Genomic DNA, 21,411 nt, shown 5'->3' with positions numbered 1-21,411 from the left:
AGGCAGATATGAAGTGTTGTGTTCCAGATGTGATGCAATTTGTCAAACTACCTGATGTGAAGAAAAACACAATTTATTTAAACACAATGGTTAAAATACAAACAAAAGAAAGAGGAATTCAGAATAACTGTTTGGAAAACTTAACCAAGTCACAGAAATGAAATACCTTATTACTAATTGGCTGTGGCAACTATAGTAACAATTGACAACCACGGCCCTTGGCAAATTCAGAAACAGATTCTCACATACAGTTCTCCAATCCCGGAGAAAGAAACATCGACCCCAAACACTTCTGCTGCTGCTGTTCAGACAAAAACTAGCAAGCCTGGTCTGAGAGAGCAGCCCACACCCAGGGATGGTTTTCCATTGTCCCAACTGTTGAAAAAAACATCCCAAGGCCTCACACTTTGTGGTGTTCTGTAGTCAGTTCAGCTCCTATGCCTTAGAAGCTCTCTTCAGCCAGGACAATCTAATCTATTAAAGTGACAGGCTATAGACCTGGTGACTTCAGAACTGTCTCTAGTAATATCACACCGTAAACTTCACAAGACAGGAAATCCTCCAAGAATTCAACCTCAGGATTCTGCAGCAGCAGAACTCTGGAGAATCACTCTGCACAAGGATCGAGCCCTGGACATTTCCAGCAACTGACGCTGCTGGTTCAAGTTGTCACCGAATTCCACCCTTAATCGGGCAGTAGCCACGCTGGGTTGTAACGTTTAACCTGCTTTCTTGAGGACTTTTATTTCATGACCACGTTGAAGCAGCCGTGGCAGTATTGAATTGCCTGTGAGATTTCCGAATGAGTCACCAAATTAAAGGTTGCTAGTAGGAATTTGCACACAGCAGAGACAATGGGAGCCTGCAGCCTAGTGAGGACAGATGCACTTTCGGCTGACCAGGGCTCAGGCTGGGAGTGAGGTCAACGAGCTGTGTTTACAGGCTGTGGTGGGGGGCGGTGAATCACTCAGGTTACAGAGAGGCCCGGAAATAAACTGACACCAGAGTTACAACTGCTATGTTTCACCATCTTTTAACATCCTGAATATATTGTATATAACTGAATACCCTCTGTGTGTTATTCAGAGCAAGTCAATGATAAGCTGTTCTGAGGAAGGGTCACCGGACCCAAAAGGTTAGCTCTGTGTTTTCCTCCACAGATGTTGCCAGACCTGCTGAGTTTTTCCAGCAACTTTGTTTTTCTTGTCAATGATAAGCAGCCTCAGAAAGTGAAATGCTATGCAATGATCTCCTGCTCAGCATTTGTCTTTAAGCGACAAGGTGATAGTTGTGGTGAAGTAAACACTTTGAGCAGATTTGTCTGGTAAAGTGACTTTGTTTGGAATGTACGTGGCAGTTTCTACACATTTTTCTGTGTTGGCACTATAAGCTGAAGTGAACGATGGGCTGCAGTAGAACTGAAATGACAGGACAGTTTTAATGATTTGAAATGACATATTTTTGGCTGTTTCAGACAGTGTTGTTATTTGAAGCAGTAACAGAGTTAGTGCAACTGAGAGAGTTCAGAGATAAGGAAATGTTACCTGACGACAGCCTTCTGACTGGTGGAACTGTAGACCCCGAGAAAGCTGGAAGTACCAGGGCAGTGAGGGAGGAAATGTCAAGAGCCTGCAAACTGAAAGCATCCATCTCTCCCTCCACCATGTCTCATTCTCTCTCTCTCTCTCTCTCTGCACAGAGCAGGGAGACAGGAGAACCAAGTAAACTAAAACAGGTCCTAACCCTGAAAGGCTAAGGGCCACTTGAGCGAATGACAATGGAACTGAAGACATCGGCAGGTCAACAGGGTGACCAATCAGGAACAACCACGAGAGTCAGTATAACCCAGCCCACGCACCCAAGGAAGGGTCACTGGACGCGAAACATTAACTCAGATTTCTGAGACCACCTGAACTCTTCCAGCAATTTCTGTTTTCGTGCAAACCTAGACGTTGGAATTTTGCTTACCCTGTTTACACATCAGGCCATCTGTCTATTATCTGTCTCCACTGGGGTGGGGGGGGTTGCTGAAGAGGGAGAGGGTCTGGTGTGTGTGTGTGTGTGTGTGTGAGAGTGTGTGTGTGTGTGTGTGTGTGTGTGTGAGAGTGTGTGTGTGTGAGAGTGTGTGTGTGTGTGTGTGTGTGTGTGTGTGTGTGTGTGTGTGTGTGTGTGTGTGTGTGTGTGTGTGTGTGTGTGTGTGAGTGTGTGAGTGTGTGTGTGAGTGTGTGTGTGAGAGTGTGTGTGAGAGTGTGTGTGAGTGTGTGTGTGTGTGTGTGTGTGTGTGTGTGTGTGTGTGTGTGTGTGTGGAAGGGGGGACGTTGAAGTTGCACAGCGATGTCAGAAGAAGTCCATCCATCTCCGTGCATTTTGCTGTGAATGGGAAAACCTGGTGTGAACTGTTTTTGTGCTGAATGTCAGTCAGTCAGGGTGACTGGTACCCCAACCCCCCAACTCCCCCGGGTGCTCTCAGAGATCCGCAGCAGCAGCAGAAAGGAAGACAGCCACAGCTCAGTTTCAGCAAACAGCGGCTCCAGGTCCCCTCAGCACTCACCACTTGGCAGATCAGGCCATACTGGGTCTGATTGATCCCCCCGGTGAATACAGCACACGTCATCGAGATGTGGAACCACAGGTTCAGGAGCATGTGCCAGTTCTTCCTGGAGACCCGGATTGTGCTGGAATACGACAATGGGATTAAATCACACACACACACACACGCAGACAGAGTGTCGGAGAGATAGTACTAAATGGCACTGTGCCTCCCCACTCTGTGGTTCAATACCTGAGGGGTTCATGTTAAAACAATTCACTCTCACGTCAGGGGCATCACTGAGTCGGCATTGCCCATTTCTCTCTGCTTGACCTGTCCCATGTTGGTTCACCCAGTCACAATGGGAGGAATGGACCATGTGGTATGTGACTCAGCTGGCAGTCTGAATCTGACAGCATTGCCCCACCTGGAACTTCTGTCCTTCATTCTTTCATGGAATGTGGGAAATGCCAGCAAAGCGAGGATTGGCCAGCCCCTCTGAACTGCCCCGGAACTGAACGCCTTCCTTGCTCGGCCATTTCTGAGAGCAGTCGAGGGGTAACCCACATCTACCCAAGTGTGGAGTCACTTGTCGGGCAGACTGGGTAAGGAGAGCAGGTTTCCCTATCTGAACCAATCAGTGATGGCTTTGTGCTGGCCGAGAGCAGGGAAAGGCTCCAGACAGAATCTCTGCAGTAGGGAAAGGGGCCGCTGAACCACTGCTCCATTGGGATCTGAACCCGTGTTCCTGAAGCATTAGCCCACTCCGCAGGTTGCTGATCCCAGTAAAGTGTCCATGGCCTCAGTCTCCATAGGAGACTACCAGTCTCAACTAACAGCGGCCCTTCCTCTTCCATCTGAGCTACAAGGCTGAGCCTCAATCCACTATGTCGTCTTCAGTGGGCACCAAGGTGCCAGGGTGGGAGGGAATGGGGCAAACAGGGTAGATGCCCCTTCCCCTGAGCCAAGTGGGTCTTCTCTGAGACTGTTAACGCACACCTTGGCTGTGAACATCTCAGTCCTGCATTACTGCTCCTCCTCCTGTACTGAATAGTTTCCCAGAACTTCCCAAGGGAATGTGCTTCTGGGAGCAACAGGAAACAGGTGAGTAGCAGTATTCTGATTGGACGAGGTGAAGCAGATTGGGAAGAAGTTTGTTTGCAGCTTGACAGCAGCAATGGAGAAGATGGGCCAAATGGCCAGTTGCTGCTGTTGTGCATTGCAAGTAACTAAGTTAGAACCACGAGGCGCAGTCGGTAACTTACTTGTGCTTCAGGATGTATGATATAATGGCGATGAACAGGCAGACTAAGAGGACCACAGTGCAGCTGTAGATAATAGGGTGTAGAACCTGGATGACACCAGGATCTAGCGCAGGCTGGGGGTTACTGACCTTCTGGAAGCAGAGCACATGAACAAAGAGTTACACAGATCAACAGAACACAAGCTCCTCGTCTTTCCCAGGAGCACTCTTTTCATCTGGACTCTTCGTGGGAAGGTTAGCATTTCTTACCCATCACTTCACTGCTGTGAAGATAATGTCAGAAAGGGAGCACCAGGATTCTGACCCAGTGACATCAGTGCAGGAGGAGACCTTTCTGCCCCTCAAGGCTATCCCCCCATTCAATGAGATCATTGCAGATCTCTGTTTGAACTCCCTCTACCAGTCTTGCTTCTGAAGCCCTTCATGATTTTCTCAATGGAGATCTATCCCACTCAGTTTTAATATTTACTGCTGACCTCCAGCCTCCACAGATTTCCAGGCATACAGTTCCTGCTTTCCGGGATCAGAGTTTCAGCTTTCCAGGATACAGCTCCAACTTCCTGGGATTAGAGTTCCAGCTTTCCGCTGCCTGTCATTTGAAGGAATGCTACCTCACTCACACCAAAATAGTCTGGCTCTGGTTATAAACTCATTTCCCCTTGACCCCCTCAGGAAGTCACTACAATCTGTCTGTGCAACTTTGCTTATGGCTGTTGTGGCTGTCCATCTCGTGGTTCATGTGTCTTCAAAGAGAGCTTTAAGCTTTCAGAATCTACACCTCAGGCTATATTTAAAGTGATGGCTACATTCCTGAAGGTTGCAACTTTAAGTGAAACAACTGTAAGTGAAACTGGGGTTACCAGCGCAATCAATGTTACAGCTGGGGTTATGTTCCTTTGTACATTTCTCCCCCAGAAAGGTAACAATCTACAATTTCAAATCATGTCCTACGTGTGCGTTCCTGGCTGAAATAGCACACAATGTAGAATACAAACACAACACAGAGCAGAAAGGAAATACAATCCAGATATATAGTGTACGAGGAACACATTCAATTGAAGTTCTGTATTTTGTGTGTTAAGAGTGTGAGATGTGGTTTCACTCAGAGCTGTTCTTCTGAGCTTGGTTCTGAGGAGGCTTCAGGCTAATTTATTTGCATGCATTTTGATGAGGTTTTACAGAAAGGTTTGTAATCGAGAGTGTTAAAAAAAATGGTGTAATGCTGCTGCCTCATTACAGGGGTCCAGGGACAGAGAGAGAGAGAGAGAGAGAGAGACAGGGAAAGCAGAATGGGATTGGTGTGTGGGTGTGTCAGAGGGGGGAGCATGAGAAACAGGAGCAGGAGTGGGCCATCCGGCCCCTCGAACCTGCTCCCCCATTCAATAAGGTCATGTCTGATCTTTCGTGGACTCAGCTCCACTTACCCGTCCACTCACCATAAACCTTAATTCCTTTACTGTTCAAAAATCTATCTTTGCCTTAAAAACATTCAATGAGGTAGCAGCGCCAACTGCTTCACTGGACAGGGAATTCCACAGATGCACAAGCTTTTTGGGTGAAGAAGCTCCTCCTCAACTCAGTCCTAAACCTGCTCCTCTTTATTTTGAGGCAATATCACCCCCTCCATCTAGTTTCGCCCAATAGTGGAAACAACCTCCCCGCTTCTACCTTATCTATTCCCTTCATAATTTTATATATTTCTATAAGATCACCCCTCTGTCTTCTAAATTCCAATGAGTATATTCCGAGTCTCTCAATCTCTCCTCATAAACCAACCCTTTCGATTCCGGAATTAACCCAGTGAATCTCCTCTGCACCCCCTCCAATGCCAGTACATCCCCTTCTCAAGTAATGAGACCAAAACTGTACACAGCAATGTATCAGCATTAAATACTTCACCAGGAAATCCTGCGAAACTGCTGGAACGGGAATTGGCTCTGAAGTTAAGCAACGAGTAAGTTCAACTTGCAGTTTGCTTGAGGTATCTATGGGAAGTAATACCAGCTGGAGAAATATCATCAGACGAAGGTGCAGAAATTTGCTGTAAGGAAACCGGATATAGTTGGTCCAGCCTGAGCACGTGGCAGCATGATCCCAGCTGATGTTATTACTGCTTATGTCACATGGCAGACTGACACCGGGCTTGAGATATCCAAAAGTTTAAAATTGAATGAGGTGTTCTTTCACTGAAACTCAAGTGCAAAATGCTGCCGATTGACTTTACACAAAAAAAGTATAGTCCTCAAAAAAAGATGAAATAAAATAAAGCAATCCATTTACATACGACATAATGTGAAACACACAGTAAAAATACAATCCTATCTGTTCTAAAACAACCACTTTAGTATTCAAACACCAGACAGAATTCCCTTCTCTGTTACAACCTATAGCTCAGGCTTAATTGTTTCTTTTAATTCCCTATCTTAGCAGCTTGATAACCGCTTCCTCAATTATTCACACAACTGAGCCTTGACTTTCTCAGCTTTTATAGTCCCTTCATTTTTCTCACCAAACACTTTTGTTCTGGAACTTGGAAACTAAAATCCGTACACAGAGCTAACTATTCTGAAAGATCTCCTCTCTTCAGGAGGAACTGTCATCATGCATCTAACTTCTACCTAGACTTATGCAAAATGAAAGTAAATCTTTTTCTGCTCTTTAGTGTTTACTCTATGCACTTGTAAAATTCTCCCAATGACGATATAAATAAGTTCCCATGATTGGCACAATATCACTCTCACACCGGTTTAAAAACATTGTAGCTCACTGGCATATTAATCAATAAACACCTTAATTCTCACAGCCCAATGCCCCCAGTTCAAATCCAAAATCAAAAATGAATGAATTGTATTGCATGCACCAATGTAATCTTGATGGGGACAGAAGTGAAGCTATGCTGGGGCTTTTTGTAAAGATAAAAAGGACAGAGTTAATTTGAAACCTGAATAGGTGTTTGTAATGAAATCTTTCTGATCTTTCTCGTTGAGGACAATACATCAAATTCATGGCTTTTCTTGTTCAACCGAAGTTTGTGTTAAAGGTCAAGGAGATTGGGAATGTGTGCTGAGCTGACCTCCGCCATGAAAATGAATCCAAGTTAGGGATAGGGTGTTATCAGACCAGGTTTCATGTGGGATCTGATCTGTCTGTGATTCCCACGACCTTGGGATTATCACAAGTACAACTTTAAACATCCATCCACCAGACAATAGTGCCCTATTGCATAGAGCGTGCTTTGTATTGTGGCAGACCCTGGTCTGTCCAGCTGGAGACCTCACTCCTGTCATCAGATGGAGACCAGAGCTTGCAAACTCGGGAATGATTGAAGGAACAGAGGCAGGAACCAGAAGAAGAATCCCCAGGACCTCTCAGGAAGAGAGAGTGGGTGTAGGAGGTAAGGACAGCAGGGAAGAAAGAGTTGGAACATGGACGGGAAGCAACTCTGGAATTCTAATTGAAAAACAAAGCGCAGGAGTGTGACAAAACTCAAGGAGAAAGGCCCAGAGAAGAAGGGAAACCCAGAAGGAAGGCAAGGCCAGGTCAGAGTGGGACCTCAAAGCCAAGAGCCAGGGCAGGAAGCGAGGTGCAGGGCCACACAGGGGCAATTTGAATAGGTTGGGACTCTAGTCACGAGTTTAGAAAAATGAAAGGCAATCTCATTGAAACATATAGGATTCTTAATGGGCTTAATGGGATAACTGCCAAGAGGATGTTTTCCCCTCGTGAGAGAGTCAAGGACCAGTGGACACACTGTCAGAGTAAAGGGGCGGCAATTTAAGAACTTCTTCTCTCAGTCTTTGGAACTCCTGGCCACAGGGGGTCCATGTGTATATTGAAGGCTGAGATAGATTCTTATCAGTCAGGGAATAAAGGTTATGGGGAAAGTGGATGTGAGGAAGGTTGGATGGTGGGAGGTGCAGGAGTAGGCAGGTGACAGAACAGCTAGTCTGGCCAATGGTGTTCAACTAAAATCAACAGTGTGACAAAACACAAAAACTACAGGGTGCGAGACTACCTCAGTCCAAACCTCCCGTAGGTGAGAAATGGCAAACACAGTAGATGGAGAGTTCGCAAACAGCAGCTAGGCAAACTTAGTTAAAGAGCTGGAAACACCATGGCCCCAATTCTTGGGAAGGGACAGTGTTCACAGAGGTGACTTTGCGTTAGGATGCAGAACAAAGTGAGTAAATCATGAAAGGCAATAGAAGCCTTTGACTGAAACCAGTCACTTTAATATCCAGGCTGGAGCAGCTTCTCAAAACAATGAATAGAGTCAGTAGTCTCACAGGAAAATGTTTGATTAGGAAGTGTCAGCATGGATTTCTGAAAGGAAAATCATGTTGAATTTGTTAAAAAGTCATTCACAGGATGGGGGCATCACCTTCTAGGCCAGCATTTATTGCCCAACCCTAATTGCCCAGGGGGCAGTTAAAGAGACATTGCTGTGGGTCTGGAGTCACATGTAGGCCAGACCAGGTAAGGATGGTAATTTCCTTTCCGAAAGAACATTAGTCCACCAAATGAGGTTTTTTTCTGACAATTGACAATGGCTTCATGGTGTAGTGAGGTTTTTAATTCCAGATTTTTTATAATCATATTCAAATTCGGCCATCTGCCGTGGTGGGATTCGAACCTGGGTCCCCCGAACGTTATCTGGGTCTCGGAACTGACAGTGCAGAGTTAATACCACTAGACCATCACCTCCCCTAACTCGAATTAACTTCCTGGAGATTTTTGAGGAGTGAACAGAAGGGCTCAATGAGAGGAATGCTGTTGATGTGGTGTATGTGGATTGCCAGAAGATGTTCGAGACAATGCGACACAACAGATTTGTGAGGAAAATTCTTGGTCACGGTGTACAAGGGACGGTAGCAATGTTGGTATCAAACTGACTTGAGTGAAATAGACAGTCATGGTGAATGGTATCAGAGATAATGGGAACTGCAGATGCTGGAGATTCCAAGAAAATAAAATGTGAGGCTGGATGAACACAGCAGGCCAAGCAGCATCTCAGGAGCACAAAAGCTGACGTTTCGGGCCTAGACCCTTCATCAGAGAGGGGGATGGGGGGAGGGAACTGGAGTAAATAGGGAGAGAGGGGGAGGCGGACCGAAGATGGAGAGTAAAGAAGATAGGTGGAGAGAGTGTAGGTGGGGAGGTAGGGAGGGGATAGGTCAGTCCAGGGAAGACGGACAGGTCAAGGAGGTGGGATGAGGTTAGTAGGTAGCGGGGGGTGCGGCTTGGGGTGGGAGGAAGGGATGGGTGAGAGGAAGAACCGGTTAGGGAGGCAGAGACAGGTTGGACTGGTTTTGGGATGCAGTGGGTGGGGGGGAAGAGCTGGGCTGGTTGTGTGGTGCAGTGGGGGGAGGGGATGAACTGGGCTGGTTTAGGGATGCAGTAGGGGAAGGGGAGATTTTGAAACTGGTGAAGTCCACATTGATACCATATGGCTGCAGGGTTCCCAGGCGGAATATGAGTTGCTGTTCCTGCAACCTTCGGGTGGCATCATTGTGGCAGTGCAGGAGGCCCATGATGGACATGTCATCAAGAGAATGGGAGGGGGAGTGGAAATGGTTTGCGACTGGGAGGTGCAGTTGTTTGTTGCGAACTGAGCAGAGGTGTTCTGCAAAGCGGTCCCCAAGCCTCCGCTTGGTTTCCCCAATGTAGAGGAAGCCGCACCGGGTACAGTGGATGCAGTATACCACATTGGCAGATGTGCAGGTGAACCTCTGCTTGATGTGGAATGTCATCTTGGGGCCTGGGATGGGGGTGAGGGAGGAGGTGTGGGGACAAGTGTAGCATTTCCTGCGGTTGCAGGGGAAGGTGCCGGGTGTGGTGGGGTTGGAGGGCAGTGTGGCGTGAACAAGGGAGTCACGGAGAGAGTGGTCTCTCCGGAAAGCAGACAGGGGAGGGGATGGAAAAATGTCTTGGGTGGTGGGGTCGGATTGTAAATGGCGGAAGTGTCGGAGGATTATGCGTTGTATCCGGAGGTTGGTAGGGTGGTGTGTGAGAACGAGGGGGATCCTCTTGGGGCGGTTGTGGCGGGGGCGGGGTGTGAGGGATGTGTTGCGGGAAATGCGGGAGACGCGGTCAAGGGCGTTCTCGATCACTGTGGGGGGAAAGTTGCGGTCCTTGAAGAACTTGGACATCTGGGATGTGCGGGAGTGGAATGTCTTATCGTGGGAGCAGATGCGGCGGAGGCGGAGGAATTGGGAATAGGGGATGGAATTTTTGCAGGAGGGTGGGTGGGAGGAGGTGTATTCTAGGTAGCTGTGGGAGTCGGTGGGCTTGAAATGGACATCAGTTACAAGCTGGTTGCCTGAGATGGAGACTGAGAGGTCCAGGAAGGTGAGGGATGTGCTGGAGATGGCCCAGGTGAACTGAAGGTTGGGGTGGAAGGTGTTGGTGAAGTGGATGAACTGTTCGAGTTCCTCTGGGGAGCAAGAGGCAGCGCCGATACAGTCATCAATGTACCGGAGGAAGAGGTGGGGTTTGGGGCCTGTGTAGGTGCGGAAGAGGGACTGTTCCACGTAACCTACAAAGAGGCAGGCATAGCTGGGGCCCATGCGGGTGCCCATGGCCACCCCCTTAGTCTGTAGGAAGTGGGAGGAGTCAAAAGAGAAGTTGTTGAGTGTGAGGACGAGTTCAGCTAGGCGGATGAGAGTGTCGGTGGAGGGGGACTGGTCGGGCCTGCGGGACAGGAAGAAGCGGAGGGCCTTGAGGCCATCTCCATGCGGAATGCAGGTGTACAGGGACTGGACGTCCATGGTGAATATGAGGTGTTGGGGGCCAGGGAATTGGAAGTCCTGGAGGAGGTGGAGGGCGTGGGTGGTGTCACGGACGTAGGTGGGGAGTTCCTGGACCAAAGGGGAGAAAATGGAGTCCAGATAGGTGGAGATGAGTTCGGTGGGGCAGGAGCAGGCTGAGACGATGGGTCGACCACGGCAGGCAGGTTTGTGGATTTTGGGAAGGAGATAGAAACGGGCCGTGCGGGGTTGGGGAACAATGAGGTTGGAGGCTGTGGGTGGGAGGTCCCCTGAGGTGATGAGGTCGTGAATGGTGTTGGAGATGATGGTTTGGTGCTCGGGTGTGGGGTCATGATCGAGGAGGTGGTAGGAGGTGGTGTCGGAGAGTTGGCGTCTGGCCTCGGCGATGTAGAGGTCAGTGCGCCATACTACCACTGCGCCACCCTTGTCTGCGGGTTTGATGGTGAGGTTGGGGTTGGAGCGGAGGGAGCGGAGGGCTGCCCGTTCTGCGGGGGAGAGGTTGGAGTGGGTGAGAGGGGTGGAGAGGTTGAGGCGGTTCATTTTCACGTTAGAGGAAGGTTTGTCACACAGTTCCCCCGGGTTCAGTGTTGGGACCTGGGCTTTTTTAGATATTTATAAATGATCTAGTCTTGGTGTGCAGGGGACAGTTTTAGAGTTTGCAGATGACAGCAACCTTGGGAGATGTGAGGGGGGACACTGTGGAACTCCAAAAGGACACTGACAGAATGGTGGAGTGGGTAGATACGGGGCAGATGTGGTTCAGTGAGGGAAGTGTGAGGTGATGTACTTTGGTCAGAAGAACATTGGAAGACAATCTAAAACCCGGGATACAATTCTAAAGGGGCTGCAGGAGCAGAGGGGCCTGGGTGTTACCAGCAACCGATCACTGAAGGTGGTAGGTGGGCTGTAGTTAGCAGTGAATAAAGCACACACTGTTCTCAGTTTTAGATACAGGGGCACAGAGTACAACAAGAAGGTGATGCTGAGCTTGTATAAGACATTTGCTCGAGCTCAGCTGGAGGAATGTGGAGAGTTGTGGGTGCCATATTGTAGGAAAGATGTGAATGTATTGGAGAGAGGGTAGAAAGGATTTACAATAGATCCAGGGATGAGAAACCTCAGGGATGAGGATAGACTGAAGAAATTGAGACTGTTCTCCTCGGAGAGAAGAGGGCTGAGAGCAGATTTGAGCAAGGTTTTCCAAACCATCGGGAGGGACGGAGCGAACACTTTGGGATAGACTGTTCCCACATGAGAACTGATCAAGGCCCACAGGCAGAGACTGAAAATGATTTGCAGAAGAAGCAAATGTACGGTGAGGAGAAACCGTTTCCCCTCAGCGAGTAATCGGGAATGGGGACGCAAGCAAGTTCGGCTGAACTGGTGGGAGGTAATTATTTGGACACAAAGAATGTGCAAGGACATGGGGAGGAAGCAGGATATTGACACCACCTCATGACATTTGCTTGAAGAGTCAGTACAGGCTCGGTGGGTTGAACGGCCTCCTTCTGGGTAGGGGAGGGGTGTGACATTGATGGAAGAGTTAGTTTCAGTTTTGACCTCCTGACATGGTTTGCAGCTCACTGAGGGAAGACCGCCAGTAAAAATGACATCGACACAGAGCTGCCCTGTCATATATAGAACATCACAGCACAGTACAGGCCCTTCGGCCCTCAATGTTGTGCCGACCTGTCATACCGATCTCAAGCCCATCTAACCTACACTATTCCATGTACGTCCATATGCTTATCCAATGACGACTTAAATGTACCTAAAGTTGGCGAATCTACTACCGTTGCAGGCAAAGCGTTCCATTCCCTTACTACTCTCTGAGTAAAGAAACTACCTCTGACATCTGTCCTATATCTTTCACCCCTCAATTTAAAGCTATGCCCCCTCGTGCTCGCCGTCACCATCCGAGGAAAAAGGCTCTCCTTATCCACCCTATCTAACCCTCTGATTATTTTATATGTCTCAATTAAGTCACCTTTCAACCTTCTTCTCTCTAATGAAAACAGCCTCAAGTCCCTCTGCCTTTCCTTGTAAGACCTTCCCTCCATACCAGGCAACATCCTAGTAAATCTCCTCTGCACCCTTTCCAAGGCTTCCACATCCTTCTTATAATGCGGTGACCAGAACTGAACACAATACTCCAAGTGCGGCCGCACCAGAGTTTTGTACAGCTTCACCATAACCTCTTGGTTCCGGAACTCGATCCCTGTATTAATAAAAGCTAAAACACTCTATGCCTTCTTAACAGCCCTGTCAACCTGGGTGGCAACTTTCAAGGATCTGTGTACATGGACAACGAGATCTCTCTGCTCATCTACACTACCAAGAATCTTACCATTAGCCCAGTACTTTGCCTTCCGGTTACTCATACCAAAGTGCATCACCTCACACTTGTCCGCATTAAACTCCATTTGCCACCTCTCAGCCCAGCTCTGCAGCTTATCTATGTCTCTCTGCAACCTACAGCATCCTTCGTCACTATCCACAACTCCACCGACCTTAGTGTCGTCTGCAAATTTACTAACTCATCCTTGTACGCCCTCATCCAGGTCATTTATAAAAATGACAAACAGCAGTGGACCCAACACCGACCCTTGCGGTACATCACTAGTAACTGGTCTCCAGGATGAACATTTCCCATCAACTACCACCCTCTGTCTTCTTTCAGCAAGCCAATTTCCGATCCAAACTGCTATATCTCCCACAATCCCATTCCTCCGCATTTTGTACAATAGCCTACTGTGGGGAACCTTATCGAACGCCTTGCTGAAATCCATATACACCACATCAACCGGTTTACTCTCATCTACCTGTTTGGTCACCTTCTCAAAGAACTCAATAAGGTTTGTGAGGCACGACCTTCCCTTCACAAAACCGTGCTGACTATCCCTAATCAATTTATTCTTTTCTCGATGACTATAAATCCTATCCCTTATAACCTTTTCCAACACTTTACCAACAACTGAGGTAAGGCTCACTGGCCTATAATTACCAGGGTTGTCTCTACTCCCCTTCTTGAACAGGGGAACCACATTTGCTATCCTCCAGTCATCTGGCACTATTCCTGCAGACAATGACGAGTTAAAGATCAATGCCAAAGGCTCGGCAATCTCCTCCCTGGCTTCCCAGAGGATCCGAGGATAAATCCCATCTGGCCCAGGGGACATATCTACCTTCACCTTCTGAAGGATTTCTAATACCTCTTCCTTGTGAACATCAATCCCACCCAGTCTAGTAGCCTGTATCTCAGTATTCTCCTCAACAACATTGTCGTTTTCTAGAGTGAATACTGTTGAAAAATATTCATTCAGCGCTTCCCCTATCTCATCTGACTCCACACACAACTTCCCACTACTATCCTTGATTGGGCCTAATCTTACTTTTGTCATTCTTTTATTCCTTAAATACCTATAGATAGCCTTAGGGTTTACCCTGATCCTATCCGCCAACAACTTCTCATGTCTCCTCCTGGCTCTTCTAAGCTCTCTCTTTAGGTCTTTCCGGGCTACCTTGTAGCCCTCAAGTGCCCTAACTGAACCTTCACATCTCATCCTAACATAAGCCTTCTTCTTCCTCTTGACCAGAGGTTCCACCTCCTTCGTAAACCATGGCTCCCGCGCTCTACAGCTTCCTCCCTGCCTGACAGGTACATATTTATCTAGGACACATAGGAGCTTTTCCTTGAATAAGCTCCACATTTCTAATGTGCCCATCCCCTGCAGTTTCCTTCCCCATTCTATGCTCCTTAAATCTTGCCTAATCTCATCGTAATTGCCTTTCCCCCAGCTATAACTCTTGCCCGGTGGTATACACCTATCCCTTTCCATCACTAAAGTAAACATAACAGAATTGTGATCGCTATCACCAAAGTGCTCACCTCCTTCCAAATCTAACACCTGGCCGGGCTCATTACCCAGTACCAAATCTAATGTGGCCTCGCCCCTTGTTGGCCTCTCTACATACTGTGTCAGGAAGCCCTCCTGCACACTCTGGACAAAAACTGACCCATCTATAGTACTCGAACTATAGTGTTCCCAGTCAATATCTGGAAAGTTGAAGACCCCATGACAACTACCCTGTCTCTCTCACTCCTATCGAGAATCATCTTTGCTATCCTTTCCTCTATATCTCTGGAACTATTCGGAGGCCTATAGAAAACTCCCAACAGGGTGACCTTTCCTTTCCTGTTTCTAACCTCAGCCCGTACTACCTCAGTTGACGAGTCCCCAAACATCCTTTCTGCCACCGTAATACTGTCCTTGACCAACAATGCCACACCTCCACCCCTTTTACCATCTTCTCTGTTCTTACTGAAACATCTAAATCCCGGAACCTGTAACAACCATTCCTGTCCCTGCTCTATCCATGTCTCCGGAATGGCCACATCGAAGTCCCAGGTACTAACCCATGCTGCAAGTTCACCCACCTTATTCTGGACGCTCCTGGCATTGAAGTAGACACACTTCAATCCAACTTCTTGCTTGCCGGTGCCATCTTGCTTCCCTGAAACTTGATTTCGGACCACCCTACTCTCAATCTTTTCTATACTCGAACTACAATTTTGGTTCCCATCCCCCTGCTGAATTAGTTTAAACCCACCCAAATAGCCTTAGCAAATTCCCCCCCCAGGATATCGGTACCCCTCTGGTTCAGGTGAAGACCATCTTCCTTGTAGGGGTCCCACCTACCCCAGAAAGAGCCCCAATTATCCAAGAATCCAAAACCCTCCCTCCTGCACCATCCCTGTAGCCACGTGTTCAACTCCTCTCTCTCCGTATTCCTCGCCTCACTAGCACGTGGCACAGGCAACAACCCAGAGACAACTGTCAACTGAAGACAACTTTGTCATTGGCTGTGTGCAGAGTTAACCAAATCTTTTGTGTGAATATGGTGATGGAACAGAAACCCCAACATCGTCTAATGTGAAGTTACTGGCAGTCTTTACAGTGGGCCCCATACTGTCTCATTTCAAACGCAAACAATCAGCTAAATGTGCTTCGAAGGAAGGAGGAAATAACCAGAACATTAGACTGTGACATCCTTATGGTGGGCCCTGCAGAACTAAATAACCTTCTCCTTGTGCCTGCGTGGGTTTCCTCCCACAGTCCAAAGATGTGCAGGTTAGGTGGATTGGCCATGCTAAATTGGCCGTAGTGTTCAGGGATGTGTAGCTTAGTTGGGTTACAGGGGGATGGGTCTGGCTGGGATGCTCTGAGGGTCGGTGTGGACCTGTTGGGCCAAAGGGCCTGCTTCCACACTGTAGGGATTCTATGATTTCTATGATGTGCTTCATTTGCGAATCCTTGGTAGAATTGAGAAAGGAAGCTCCAGTGCCTAACTCACAGTGTTATAAACTAAACCGTGACATGAATTTATTCAATTCGAGTAGACACAACACTGATAGCTTTGTGTGATCTTGTGGTCTAGTTCTGTTGGTTAACATGAGGTGTTTCAATGTCACAAATCCCTGACCAAATGGTGCACCTCCTCAGTGAAGCTGGATCCAAGGGTGAATGCAGGGATTGGGAACAGGCCTCAAAAACTGGGGCAATCAGTCTGGTGTAATGGACTCTCAGAGGGGCTTGTGTTTCTGTGTGGGCTGCTGCTTTTCTTAAGGTTGGCCGTATCAGAAAGTTCAAAACAGTAAGACCCTTCCCTGCTGTGGAACACCTCAAACCATCTCTACTCTTCACTTCCACTGAAGGTGAGTCTGTGCACAGAGCTTCTCTATCGCCCTGCATTCCAGGCTTCTTCTGTGCACAGACAGAGACATGGAAGGAGCACAGCTCTGGGTTTAAAACCACTCGCTAGGCTCCCACCATCAGCTGCTTACTTCCAGAGCCAGTTCCTCCCTGGTCAACAAGGCTAAGGGTTGGAGCAAGTGACAGAGACTGAGAGCTGTGAGGCGATGAAGGCATCCATTGAGAGATATGAGAATTTAACAATAAAACTGGAGGAGAAGCAGAGAGACAGCGTGATGTCTGGAGGAAAATGGGTGAAGGAGATCAATTGCAATGAGATGGCCATTAATCTCTGGCAAGATGCAAACAGTTGAACAAGGAAGCACTCTTCATGAATCTGTTCTAATGAAGAAGACAACAGCTTGTGGTGGTTTGTGTTGGCAGCTATTCCCCGCGTGCCAGCCGTGCCCACAAACACACAGTGTCTGCTCACCTTCAGGACTGCTATGTTACTCAATGTGTGACACCACATGTTGGTGATGTTGGCTTTGGTCTGTGTGATTTGGCACCCTGCAATCTGCCAGCCTCCATAGCCATCGAGGAGCTCAAAGTTCCAACGGGCTGCCACCTGCTCTTCACCCAACTGCCAGTGACGTAGGGAAACCAGGATGGGCTCCCTGCTCTCATTCACACCACAGCCATCTGGGAAGACAGAAGGAAAACAACATGGAATTATTGGAATTATCCTTCCCACTCTGCACTCGGCCAGTGACCAACAGCTCCACTCAGTCCCCAACAACTCTGAACATTCCACAGGCTTGCCTTAGCTGAAGGATGTCCTACTCACACCCCCTGCACCCGCCACCCCGCCCCCCAGGGTTGGGGGAGTGACATTCCATCCCAATGAGCTCCAAATCCCTCCTTACACAAAATTCCACCTTCAAAAGCTCAGCACCTTGCGAACTGATGAGCATTTGATGTGTTTGCTTCAGTAGTGACTCCAAATAGCCCTGCTGGGGGCAGGGTGGAGTGGGTGGGTTGTGGAGGGGGGAACTGTGAGAGAGTACTTCAGGGATAAGGGGGAGATTTCTGGAGCATTTGGATCATTAACTCTGACAGACTCAGTGCCTGTGGCAGAGGCTGGCATCATTCCTGAGGGAAAATGCAACCACTGATCATTTGGCAGATCCAAGATATTTCCTGTCCAGCTCTTGCTGCTCTTGGTATTCCTGGTAAATTGGACAACTTTGTCAGTAAATGTGTGATTGGCTTTTCCACAGAAACATCAGCGTCTCTGTCACCTTCAGGTGTTCATCGAGCTGCTGTGATTTTCCAGAATCTGAGCTCCTTTCTTTCAAACATATGCTGTTTCAGCTCACAGCCTGCTCTAGTTTCTTGTGGTCATCAGCCCCTCTTCCCAAGTGAGGGATATTACCCTCAGGGTGTCAGCTGGGCACACTCCATGCTCTGAGCTGAAAGCTTGTGCGTACAAATGCGCATCCACATTTCATGCAGGCTGTCGCTCCCAGCACAAGCCTAACAGAAAGCTGCCCTGCCTGACGCACTGCCTTTCAGATAAAATGTCAAACTGGAGCTCTGCCTGCCTTTCAGAAGACCCCAGAGCCCTATTCTGAAGAACAGCGTGGCAGTTCCATCCAGTGCCTTGGCTAATCTTTATTTCCCCGACACAAAACCTCACAGAAATAGGCGACCTGCTCATGACCACCTTGCTGTTTGTCAATCTTGGGTGAATTTTCTGCTTTGTTTCCGACACTAAAACAGTGGCTAGGTTTGAAAAGTCGTGTTGTACTTTCTCCCAGTGCCTGTCATTGTGTGTTACCAATCAGACTGTGTTGGGTTCGCTGTCTAATTTGTTCATCTGCATCAGTAAGGTCGGGCTGTCTGAGCTCTTTAACAGAGTCTGAAATTTCTCCCTGCCAGACTAGCCTTAGATCAACTGCCCGACCCAGAGTTTCACATTTCCTTGCTGTCAGGTTGAGATGTTGAATAGCATTGTCAGAGCTATTTAGGGGGTAGGTAGGGAAGGAAGGCCACCATTCAGTATTATTACTGCAAACACATGTTGTTCTGGAGGGTGGGTTACACAATGAAACTTAATGACTGATGTAGCAGTACTATCACATTAACCAGCCTGCAGTGAGCTTCATCAGTAAATCCCATTGTCTCTCTTTCTCACAAGTGAACCTTGTGACCATTATCATCCTGTCTCAGGGGAACTGTGGTCTCTCCAACTGCATCACTTTTTAAATGATTACCATGGCAGTGTCAGATCTAATGGTGGTTATCTTGGATGTGATATTGACTCAGATTAATAACATTTATTTTCCATATTGCTTCCGGGACTTAACGGTCTCATATCTGTCCTGTTGTGACAGCTCTCTCTAGCTCACTGTTGCTATCATTTTGATTGCTGTGTGGCCATTAGTTTCCAGAAATTGAGATTAAGGTTCTGTGCAGGGAAAACCACAGCGACAGTTATAGCAGTTGAACGCACTCTATTCTGTATAAAAAATATTCCTGTGTACTTTATTTACACATCTCTGGACAGGTACAATAATGTGCCATGGTTGTGTGCTGTCCCTCAAAGGCAGATGTTTGAGCAGCTGGATTCGCTCTTAACCCCTAATCAATGCTCTGAACATCACATATATTTTATTGGCCGATAGAGTCTGCAGGAGGCTTAGGGGAAAGAGCAACAACACGACACACACTGAACCCGAGGCGGAGAGCCGGGGAAAATCCATTATTTTACTCCCGACCATTTCAGGCACCTTTTTGTTATTACGGAGAACATATGTTTTGAATTTCAGATTCATCGATGTGTAATTACTTATGTACAGAATGGTTTCAATCGCCCCACATGAAGTTTCACACAAGTTGGATTTATGCTTCAGCTTTTGAGCTGCTGTACGAATACATTTACTCTCTCTCTCTCTCATTCTCTCATACACACACACACACACACACACACACACACCATGGGATGCTCTGGTTCGATGCATTAGATTCTGGGACATGATTTGGAAGGAAGGGAATTCAGCCCCCTGTCAGTGCAGTGCTGAGGCTAACATTTTACCATTGATACACATCATGGAACATCTCAGCCTGATATTGGTAGCTGCTCAGGGTGGGAAACGCATGGTAATGTCCCTCCCTCTGGACTGGGAGACTCAGGTTCAATGCCCATCTCTACCATGGATGTGTTACAGCAGGTATACTGGCACAGTTTGAACCAGGAGCTGACTGTGTGGGGCACATTCCCATTCGTGTGTAATAGACAATGTTCTAGCTGTCCTGCAGGGAGACACACCATGTGGTCACCTTCATTGGTCATTACATTGAGTATTGGAGTTGGGACATCATGTCATGGCTGTACAGGACTTTGGTGAGGCTACTTTTGAAATACTGGGTTCAATTCTGGTCTCCATATTACCGGAAGGATATTCCATCGAATAGAACCCACAGAATTCCAACAGTGTGGAAGTAGGCCGTTTGGTCCAACAAGTTCACACCAACCCATTTCTCTACCCTATCCCTGTAACTCTGCATTGCCCATGGCTAACCCACACAGCCTACACATCCCTGGACACTACAGGGTATTTCCCATGGCCTATCCACCCTAATCTGCACATCTTTGGACTGTGGGAGGAAACCGGAGCACCCGGAGGAAATCCAAGCAGACACAGGGAAAATGTGCAAACTCCACAGAGACAATCGACCGAGGGTGGGCTCGAACCAGGATCCCTGGCGCTGTGGGGCAGCAGCGCTAACCACTGAGCCACCAAACTTGAAAGGATTCAGAAAAGATATACAAGGATGTTGCCAGGATTGGAGCGTTCGAGCCACAGGGAGAGGCTTAATGGGCTGGGGCTACTTTCCCTGGAGCGTCAGAGGCTGAGGGGTGACCTCATAGAAGTTAATAAAAGCATGAGGGGCATGGATAGGGTGAATAGGCAAAGTCTTTACCCAAGGGTATGGGTGTCCAAAACTCAGGGACATAGGTTTAAGGTGAGAGGGGCAGGATTTAAAAGGGACCTGCGGGGTAACGTTTTCATGCAGAGGATGGTGTGTGTCGGGAATGAACTGCCAGAGGAAGAGGTTGGTACAACGACAACATTTAAAAACATCTTGACGGGTACATGAATCGGAAGGATTTAGAGGGATATGGACCAAATGCTGGCAAATGGGGCTAGATTAATCTAGAATATCTGGTTGGCATGAACAAGTTGGGTCGAAGGGTCTGTTTCCATATTGTACAGCTCTATGGGCCGATGACATTGTCCATCGTGTTCTCTAAACCCTGACATAGCATGTCGCTCCCAAGTATTTTGTCAGTTGCCTTGAGAATCCAAACAAGCTCACGTTATTGTACGATGCCAGAGTGGGACTGGGCCAAACACCCAGCAAGTGTCACAGAGTTACCCCCCCACCACCAAAACTTGTCAACATGCAGAACAAGGCCATTCAGCCCATCCTGTCCAAGCCAGCTGTCTGAAGGAGCCTTCTGCTTGGTGTCATTGTACTGCCTTTAGCCCACGTCCCAACACAGTGCCTGTGTTTGAATCCTCTTTGGGTCCACAACTGTCCACCACACTTCCAGTGGATAAAGTCTCAGTCTCTCCCTGCTTCCTTCCAAAAAGTGCCCGTCTGTCTGTGCTTTCTTGATTCCAGGTCCTTATTGACAGGTGCAGTGTCTCCTTCTCTCCTCTACCCATGTTTGAAACCCCACAGGTATTCCCTGGGAATGAGAAGGACTCAGGCAGATGGCCAACATTAAGCTGCACAGAGCGTGGTGTCCACTGTCTGCTTAACCTCTGAAACCAATTAGTTATCTCCATGTCAGACTGGGATCTTGCTGTGCACACACTGGCTGCCTTGATTCCTATGCTACAGCAGTGGTGACCCGATGACATGGGAGCTCCCCTCTTCCCTCTCTCACTTTGTTGTGTTTCTTGCTGTTTGAGGCTGCATTATCCCACGCTATCAGAACTGCTGTCATCTGGGTCCTGCCTGGGATTTCACCCCCTCCCCCCTTACCACTCACCCCCAACCTTCACATCAGCTTCTGAAAGGCCAGGGAGAGCAGGTAGTGACATCCGGCCCATTGGTGTGGGTCAGACTGTCAGAAAACATCCC

The 21,411-nt window shown here is 48.0% G+C and overlaps 1 protein-coding gene across 3 annotated transcripts in view; it reads right to left on the bottom strand.

Moving 5' to 3' along the window:
- LOC125450418 (adhesion G protein-coupled receptor A2-like) overlaps positions 1-21,411 on the bottom strand; it is a 129,623-nt gene that overhangs the window by 10,473 nt on the left and 97,739 nt on the right. For 2 of the 3 annotated variants that reach the window (XM_059641141.1, XM_059641143.1), the window contains exons 14-16: positions 16,748-16,956; positions 3,796-3,926; positions 2,552-2,675 (exon numbers count right to left, since the gene is read on the bottom strand). In XM_059641141.1, the coding sequence (XP_059497124.1) occupies positions 2,552-2,675; positions 3,796-3,926; positions 16,748-16,956 (464 nt within the window). The remainder of the gene's footprint in view (positions 1-2,551; positions 2,676-3,795; positions 3,927-16,747; positions 16,957-21,411) is intronic. The other variant, XM_059641142.1, reaches the window with a different exon arrangement.

Source organism: Stegostoma tigrinum, chromosome 40 (genome assembly GCF_030684315.1).
Source record: "Stegostoma tigrinum isolate sSteTig4 chromosome 40, sSteTig4.hap1, whole genome shotgun sequence".
NCBI lineage: Eukaryota > Metazoa > Chordata > Chondrichthyes > Orectolobiformes > Stegostomatidae > Stegostoma > Stegostoma tigrinum.
The sequence above is the reverse complement of the archived record's forward strand: the minus strand, read 5'-3'. Positions and strand labels throughout refer to the sequence as shown.